General features: G+C 35.8%; 1 protein-coding gene across 2 annotated transcripts in view; it reads right to left on the bottom strand.

Annotated features, from left to right (window-relative positions):
• Positions 1 to 6,000: 6,000 nt before the first annotated feature.
• Positions 6,001 to 9,709, bottom strand: part of EDA7 (embryo sac development arrest 7) — a 9,610-nt gene continuing 5,901 nt past the window's right edge. For both annotated transcript variants that reach the window (XM_021426661.2, XM_021426660.2), the window contains 6 exons: positions 9,104 to 9,274; positions 8,839 to 8,997; positions 8,414 to 8,506; positions 7,347 to 7,538; positions 6,687 to 6,898; positions 6,001 to 6,571 (listed from right to left, as the gene is read on the bottom strand). In XM_021426661.2, coding sequence (XP_021282336.1) covers positions 6,241 to 6,571; positions 6,687 to 6,898; positions 7,347 to 7,538; positions 8,414 to 8,506; positions 8,839 to 8,997; positions 9,104 to 9,274 — 1,158 coding nt within the window. In that variant the 3' untranslated portion in view covers positions 6,001 to 6,240. The remainder of the gene's footprint in view (positions 6,572 to 6,686; positions 6,899 to 7,346; positions 7,539 to 8,413; positions 8,507 to 8,838; positions 8,998 to 9,103; positions 9,275 to 9,709) is intronic.

Genomic DNA, 9,709 nt, shown 5'->3' with positions numbered 1-9,709 from the left:
AGACCACCAACGCATCAAAGTGGAGTGATTACAGGCCAATTAGCCTCTGCACGGTATTAAATAAAATTGTTCCAAAAGTCTTGGCAAACAGACTGGCTAAGATTCTACCTTCAGCCATCACAAAAAACCAGAGTGGCTTTGTGGGAGGTAGACTGATTAGTGACAATATTTTGTTAGCTCAAGAATTAGTTGGAAGAATTGACCACAAGGTGAGGGGTGGAAATATAGCAATCAAACTAGATATGATGAAAGCATATGACCGTTTAGAGTGGAACTTTCTCTACAGAATGCTACAACAATTTGGATTCAGCTCCCAATGGGTTGATATGATCCAAAGCTGTATAGTTAACTACTGGTTTTCCGTATTGATCAATGGAAAAGCTGCAGGATATTTTAAATCTAAGAGGGGGCTGCATCAAGGTGATTCCATATCTCCCCTACTTTTTTGTTTTGGTGGCAAAATATCTATCTAGAGGCTTCAATACTCTTTATAATCAATACCCTTCTATTCACTATTCTTCTAACTGTCTAGTGGTAGTGAGTCACCTTATTTTTGCAAATGATGTGCTTATTTTCTCTAATGGTGCTAAGTCATCCTTGCAGAAAATATTATCATTTACAGGAATATGAAATTGTATCTGGACAACGTGCCAACCATCAAAAGAGTTGCTTCATTACCCATAGGAACTTGGCAAACTCTAGATGCCAAATCATATCCCAAACTACTGGATTCAACCATTGTGGTCTTCCTATCACTTATTTGGGAGCTCCTCTCTACAAAGGGCATAAGAAGGCATTCTTGTTCGATAATCTAGTAGCAAAGATAAAGGAGCGAATTTTAGGATGGGAAAACAAATTGCTATCCTCTGGTGGAAGAATTACCTTAGTGCACAGTGTTCTTTCATCATTGCCTATTTATTTACTTCAGGTCCTTAAACCTCCTGCTTGCATTATAGAGAAAATTGAGAGACTTTTCAATAATTTCTTGTGGGGAAGGTCCACGAATAGCAAAAAGATTCATTGGGCACCTTGGGATAAACTCACTTTTCCTAGTTCTAAAGGTGGCCTAGATATTCGAAATTTGAAGGATGTGTTTAAAGTTTTCTCTGCAAAACTTTGGTGGCAATTTTAGACTTACAGTAACTTATGCACACAGTTTATGAGAGCCAAATATTGTAATAGCCAAATTCCTCATACGATCATGACCAAAATACATTACTCTTTTACATGAAAGAGAATGTTTTTTGGGAGAGACAAATTTGGGCAGCACATAAGGTGGAGGCTCAATAAGGGTGAATTATTTTTTGGCATGATGTGTGGTTGGGAGATGAACCACTGGTAAACTTTTTCCCTGCATTTTCTCATTCCATGGTTAAAGTTAATTATTTCTTTTATGAAAATGAGTGGGATGTGAATAAGCTTAAAACTGTATTCCAGATACTATTGTTAATGAGATTCTGAAGGTTCTTATTAGCTATACCCAGGCGGATTTGGCATATTGGGCGATCAAATCGGATGGTGATTTCACTAGCAAGAGTGCATGGGAGTCACCAAAAACACCCTATTCACCCGTTAGGTAAATTTATTTGGCATATGAGCATACCACTTATTGTTTCCTTTTTCTTATGGCAACTGGTGCATAATTGAATTCCTGTGGAGCTACGGTTGAAATCAAAAGGCTTCCAGTTAGCATCTAAGTGTTTGTGTTGCCGATCGGAGGAGACGATTATGTATGTATTATGGGAAGGTCCGATCGCACAACAGGTTTGGAATTACTTTGTAAAATTGTTTCAAATTTATGTTACTACTCCCAGAATTGTTCTGCAAATTATTCATTCCTAGTATTATTCTAGAGATTATACTAAACCTGGTCATATTAGTACTATTGCCTTTATTGATCTATTGGTTTCTTCGGGTTGAGAGAAATGATGCAAAGCATAGGAATCTTCGAATGTATCCTAACAGAGTTATATGGCAGATTAAGAAAATGTTATGGCAACTTTCTCAAGGTAAAATATTACGTATATGGCAATGGCGAGGTGATCTTGATATTGCTATAAATTGGGGTTTCAAGTTTACACGAAAGACCCTTGATCCGTCAAAAATTATTTACTAGTATAAACCATCGATAGGTGAATTTAAGTTGAATGTTGATGGTAGTTCCAAAGATGCCTTTTAGAATGCTGTTGGTGGAGGTGTCCTTAGGGATCATACAAGTAATATGATTTTTGGCTTCTCTAAAAATTGTGGACCTTATAATTCATTGCAGGCGGAATTAATGGCACTACATCATGGTTTGCTTTTATGTATTGAGTATAATGTATCTAAAGTTTGGATTGAAATGGATGCGAAAGTGGTAGTACAAATGATACATGAGGGACATAAAGGTTCCTATCAGACTCGATACTTGTTGGCCTCGATTCGCAAATGCTTAAGTCATTTATCTTTCTAGATTTCACACATTCATAGAGAAAGGAACCAGGTTGCAGATCATCTCTCCAATCTAGGGTATACACACCAAAATCTGCAAGTATTTTCACAAGCCACAAGTGAGCTCAAAGGAATCCTTAGATTAGATAAATTAAATTTACCTAATGGTTGTTTTAAATAAATGTAAAGGAGTAGTACTCCTAATTTTCTTTTCTATTTTTTCTTTTAATTATTTGTAACAAAGTAGCATTGCTCTCCATATGCATTACTACATGATTTATAACTTAAGTAATAATTATGATGATTGTTGAATGTTTTAGGTGCTATTGAAACTCCAAGGAATTTGTTGGAATGAAATCTTAATCGTTGGTAGAGGTCGAGTATTTGAAGATGAATGGGTACACCTTTTCAAATATTTTATTATATAAAGCTATTCACGATTTATCGAATTGATTGTCTTGCATGACTTAAATGCTATTTTTTAATGATATATCAAAATGTTTTTAAAGAAGTTTTCAAATCTACTATGTACATAAATATCCTAATATATATTATTTTTCAACAAAGAGAGACAAGCCCTTTCAAATGATTTCCTTCTAAATGGGTTCAAGATAGTATGATGAACATGAGGTGGATGTAAATATTCCCACCCATAAACCTATGAAATGATTATGTGAAAAGTAGATAAGCATGTAATGTATGAATTTGAGATTTGTATGCATTGTAGTACCACACACCTTAAATGATAAGCATGAATATGAGTATGAAATGTAGTGAAATTTGTGAGATGATTAAGTTAAAAGTTAGTAAATGATAAATTATATCTATTTATGAAGGCCAAGATGTGGGGCATTGTACCACACACAATTCTGTATAGTCATGAGTTGGGATAGAATTCCACTTAATTTATGAGCTCATAGTTATACATAACCATGAGTCGAGGCAAAATACCACTTACAGCAATTCAAGATAATAGGGATTTGTACCCTATCCATCATGAGTTAAGACGGACTACCACGTACAATAATCCAAGATAGTGGGGCTTATACCTTATCCGTTATGAGTTAGGGCAAACTACCACTCATAGTAAATCCTAGACAGTAGGGATTGTACCATTATCTTTGGTAGGTTTCTAGATTGAATTTTAGTATGAGTAGAGATGTTAGATTGTAGAAAGAATTTGTAAAAATTATGATTGTGAATTTGATGGTAGGTAGTTGAGAATATGATGAAATATGGCCTAGTTTAAGTGAATCTTAAGTTGCATGATTGTCCCTAAGTATAAAAATTTATAGTAGAGTTAGAAAGTGTAGAAAAATACCTAGAATTTGAGTTTTATGAATGAAATATTGATACTTGAAGAACAAGTATCAATACTTAGAAGACATAATGCCCTATAAAGTATTCTATGTAGAAAGTATTAATACTTTCGATGGTCCTCACCTATCATACGTTTGCTTTATGGATGATCTGATGCTATTTGGGGTAGCATCGATAAAACAGGTTCAAGTTATAGCGAAAGTCATTGATGAATTTTGCTTAGCTTCAAGCCAAAAGGTGAGTTTAGAGAAATCTAGATTGTTGGTATCTTCGAATGTTAGCTTGTCAAGAACAAGAGCTCTGAGCATTATTGTGAAAATTCCTTTGACTAAGGACTTTGGGAAATACCTTGGAACCCTAGTATTCCATGGTAGAGTATCAAAGGACACACGCTAAGTTTATCACCTAAGTCAAGACCAGACTTGAACATAATAGTAATAAACAGCCATCAATGGCAGGCAGAGTGGCGTTGGTGCAGTCTGTAACAAGTAAAATGGCTACATATTTGATGCAAACCTAATTCTTACCAGAAAATGTGATACAGGAGATTGAAAGAATGAATAAAAACTTTGTATGGGGACACTTTGGCGGTAACAAAGAATGTCATAGCATAAGTTGGGAAAAACTTTGTTCATCTAAAGAAGAAAGAGGATTGCAACTTCGAAACTTAAGACAATTCAACTTAGCCCTATTGGCGAAACTTGGGTGGAGACTGTTAATGGACAAAGATTATCTTTGGGTTGACATTTTAAAGAAGAAATATCTTAGAGGATGTAACTCCATGGCAGTATGTGCAAAATCATCGGATTCTTATGTGTGGCGGAGCATATTGAAAGGGAGAACTATTTTGGAAAAAGGCTTAGGAAAAATTATTAATAATGGTCATATAACGAGATTTTGGGTGGATTCATGGCTTGATTGTGGACCTTTGATCAACCATGCAAGTGGGGACATTTCAGAGATGGAAGCTAGCCTACCGGTTGTATGTGTTTGTGATGAAAATGGACAATGGAATCTGGACCATCTTAACCAACTCCTGCCACTGCACATTGTTTTTAGAATTGCAGCAGTGCTAATAGATCCCAATAGTGATATAGGGGATGTTAGTGTATGGACACTCACAAGTAATGGCGTTTTCACGGTCAACTCAGCTTATAAAAGCCACAAGTAAGTACTGGTATTAATACTAATTTCTGGAAAAATATTTGGAGATTGCCTTGCACCAGGAAAGCACACCTATTCATATGGAGGATCTTGCAAAATTTTTTGCCAACTGGGTCTTGGCTTTCAAGTAGAAATATGAGATCTACGAGCATGTGCCCGAGATGTGACATCCATGAGGAGACAATTATGCATTCGGTTAGAGATTGCAGCCAGGTGAAGAGCTTGTGGAATCGCATAAAGCCATCTTTCATTCAAACAAATTTTTTCAATATGGAGCTGAAACAGAGGGTGACTTCTAATGCATTGAATACTGTCGAGGTTGACGGTATTCCATGGAATGTAATTTTCATTCATGTAATATGGCTATTGTGGTATTAGAGGAATCTGCAATTGTTTAATGATTCTTTTGTTTGGCCAAATAATGATTGGAAACACAGCTAGACCAAATCAAAAGAAGCATGGGACATCCTGGAAAAACAAGGTAACTGAATCAAGCACGAGGTGTTGATAACTAGGACATAGCCAAGTCATTCTTTTGTCAAACTCAATGCGGATGGTAGTGCTCTAGGACAACCAGGTTTAGCGAGTGCAAGTAGCCTTGTTAGAGATGAAAACGGTTACTGGCTTGCTGGATGTGCAGATAATATAAGGATCTCTTTTTCACTATCAATAGAATTGTGGACTTTATATCAAGGATTAGAATTATGTTAGAACAGAAGGTTGAGATAAGGCTCTCTTTTTCACTATCAGTACAACTATGGACTTTATATCAAGGACTAGATTTATGCTGGAACAGAAGATTTAGAAAAGTTTCACTAAAAACTGATTTCTTCTGGTGTTTCAAAAAACTTCAAGGGAGATCTCCAATTTGGATTTTATGCTTAATATACTGAAAAGAATTAAAGACTTTTTATAAAGGGCCTGGGATTGCTTTATACTCACGCATATCATAAAGCCAATCATGCGTGCAAATTTGTTGACCACACACCATGAAAATTTAATATTACGCTTCCATGTATTGATTGCCCCCCATCTAATATTTCTAATTCTTTATCTGAAGATATGTTGGGTATTGCTGGTCACGGATGATGTAATTGTTTTAAATTAATGTATTTCCCTCATATAAAAAAATTAATACACCAAGCAGAAGACAAAACTGTCCACACTGTAGCAATCCCCCCTTAACCCTTCAACCCTAACTCTAAGAAGCCGCTTTCCTTGAATTATCAGACCATAGGGCTGCATCCAACAGGTCCAAGAGATGCCATTAGCAGGATCATGACCAGCATTGAACTGAAAATTGAACAATATAAATGCAAGACATGTTCACCTCCTGCCTCTCCTTCCTCTCCCACGCCCTCTACCCCGGCCTCCAAACATTGATCTATCTGGCTTCAGACCTAATGACTGAACTCCTCTCTTCTCACGCCGAGTCAATTTCTCCTCATCCTCCTTGTATTTGGCTGAACTTCTAGAAATAAAAGAAATCTGTCGTGAGCCTCCTGGCCCCAACTTCACGTCACTTGGTAAACCCGACACCTGCTGGTCATCTTGAAGAGCCTTCACCCTCTCTCCCATAGGGAGAGAATCTTCCTTGGCAAGTGAAACATTATTCCAAAATGCTTCTGCATGCCGCTTATCTTTAACTTCGTACATTCTGTAGATTTTTAAGAAAAAAACAAAAGAAGATGATTAGCAAGGCAAAAAGCTATCACTTCCAAGAAGATGGCATATTCAATATCAATAACTCATACAGACAAGAAAGACCTCACCTTGGACCTTGTGACTTCTTTCTTTTACTCTTATGATTGACAGGAAAGTCATCTGATGATTGCGATGCTTCTAAGACATCAGAATCACTTGTAATCTGATCCTTGTTATCCATGACAGGTTCAAAATGTTCCTCAACCAAAGATGGTTGCTTCTTGGAAGCCATTGGATGTAAAGCAAGAAACTCTTGTGATTGCTCATCAATTTCATAGTCCTGGATATGAATAAGGAGAAGCATCAAATGATGATAGCAGTTAAGATCCATAAGTAAGCACATGACACATCATAAACCCCATCTTCCATGATTGAAGTGACATGAAAATGATCAATTGATGCCACCAGTCATATCAAGGCAGCACATGAAACATTTTTGCTACAACTTATCCAAGGTATAGATAATTGAACAGCAGATAAATCACTACAACCAGCAAAAACAAACTCAAAACTCACCAATATCTGAAGGGCATATTACAATCTAATTATAGCTAAAACACTTCATTCTTAGATGTTCTTGATCCTATGACTACTTTTCAACTGGGATAACAAATCAAGGTGATTTGAATTGGCCACCACAAAGATGTGGAAAATCAAAAAGAGACAGAGAAAAAGGTGCAAGATGAAACCAAAAACTACTAGCACAGCAAATGAACAAATTATCATACCTTATTTTCAAACATTTGGGTAAATCGATCATCTTTAAATATCTCAGTGCTAAGTGCATTTTTCTTCCTCTTTGAAGTTTTCTTGCTCTCATTACCATCATTGTCTTTCTTTTCATTTTCAGCTTCTTCATTCTCCAAGATTCGCTCTGCAAGATCTTGATTAACCTTAACCTTGGGTAATTTTCTCTTCATCTGCAAGAAAAAGAAAAGAAATATATAAATGGAATCAACCAAATGTAGATTAACTCTATATTGATTTATAACAGGCATATCAGTGAGGAAGCCTGAGAAGCTTCAAAGATCTCTTCTTGAGAAGGATGCAGTATTTAAGAAAGAAATGAGTTTTAAAACAGTACTTTAGTAGAACGCCAAAACTTTCATTTGCCACCATGTTTTTGCATATAAGCTAAACTTTGGTATCTTTAACAGTCAAGAAAAAAGAAAAAGATGCCTATAATATTTACAAATCTTTACTCGCCAACAAGTTAGTGAAGAGAATTATCAATTGCCAAACCCTCCCTGCCCATAGCAGTCAAGTTTTTTATTTCTTTGTATTAAGAAATGATTTGACACTGAAGGCATTGTTTATGCTAGTTGAGTTTCAAGTTTAAAATACTAGCAGCGAACAACATCAAGAAGCATAGGTTGTTTAGAAGTTATGATAACTTAATCTGCAAGATAAATCATAATGTACAAAAATTATCTGACTTTTCTAAGCAGATATATATGGAAAATTTATCCTATACATTGACAGTGGAGTTTTTGGACTCCGCCAGCATGGTTAGGGGGTTGACTAGTGTCCTAGTAAGGCATATTTATGAAAATCAATAAAATAATTAATTATTAAATTTATCTAACCTACAAAAGAAGTCTAAAACACAATCCCAAGTCAGAATTCTGCCACTAGACAATTACAAGACCTACAAAACGATATAAGTTCCAGCACAGTAAACATTTCCCTTCCTCCCCCCTCTTCTTTTCTCATTTCTTTTCTCTTCTTTCCAATCTTTATCCTATATCAAAATACCTGAACCAAAAACACTCATTTCAGGAATGAAAATACTGACCGTTATACGATTGTGACGCTCAGCCTCCAGTTTTTCTTGTTTTCGTTGCTCTATGTAAGTTTCATATGCAAAAGGATCTGCCAATGATTTTGCCTGCAAATATATGTAAAAGATAAACATTAAAACAGCAAAAAAGTGAAAGACAAAGTAAAAGATAACTACATTGAGCATAAAAACCATGATTTGTGCAGCAAATATCAAAATCAACACCAAACATTCCTTTTTCTCTTTCCTGAATTTGGTCTGGCAATTCTGACCGCATTTGTGCTTTGTGCATCTTATTTCTGTGCTTCACAATATTTCATGTTTCACACCCAACCACACACATTTCCCAGCAGATGGCACAAATGCAACTTTATATTGAGTTTTGTAAACTGCATAATATCCTTAACAAAAACAAAAATGAAAAGAAAAAGCAGTCTCACCTTTTTGTACAACCGATAGTCAATAAAGAACCCATGCATGTATGCTCGCAGAAGATTGGTCCCAATTAGATTTGTCAGATTCAATTTCTCAAGTTCCTCTTTTGTCAGAAATTTATAATTGTCATATATGCTTGTTTGTCCACCCTCCTCAAGCTCTTCCTGTAAATATATGCAAAGTAAGCATCAGCATTATATCTCCAGAACCCAACTACAGCACATCTAACTAAACAACAGAATGAAAGAAGGATACGGCTTAAAAACACACCGTTAGAGATTCCAACGAAGAACACCACTTCGGAACAGGTCCCAGAGCAGGAATGAAATAAGCAGGTATCTGGCTGCTATCCAAAGCCAGTAGCATAAGCCCACTATCATTGAACACACAGATATCATTGATAGCCCCAGCTGTTGGTTCAATGCTAGTCATACCTTCTTCCTTGACAAAGGAAAAATCACTCAAAAGTTAGATTAAAGTTTTGACATTGACACAGAGACAGTACTCTACCACTACTAAGGTACAATATTGCACACCATAAACACATATCACATGAATATGGTTGTACATGAACATGCTTTTGTACAACATTGTGTGTACAATGAATTCATACACATGTTACGTCCTCAAAAGAAAAAGAATTCTTATGCATGTATGTAGAAAAGTATCCAATATGCATATAAGTAGACCTGTGAGCATGCATTACTGCATGGTATAACAGTTCCATACAACACCGATATACCTCTAATAACTGAAATACAATAATGATGATGATACTGAAAATGACTGACGATGATCTGAAGAATTGTCTGATAATATAAGCGATTCTTATTTATTTTTTTGTGCACATATGATCTTCAGCTATGCAATGAGAGG

This window comes from Theobroma umbraticum, unplaced genomic scaffold (genome assembly GCF_002168275.2).
Source record: "Theobroma umbraticum cultivar Fairchild unplaced genomic scaffold, ASM216827v3 scaffold_147.0, whole genome shotgun sequence".
Taxonomy (NCBI): Eukaryota; Viridiplantae; Streptophyta; class Magnoliopsida; order Malvales; family Malvaceae; genus Theobroma; species Theobroma umbraticum.
The sequence above is the reverse complement of the archived record's forward strand: the minus strand, read 5'-3'. Positions and strand labels throughout refer to the sequence as shown.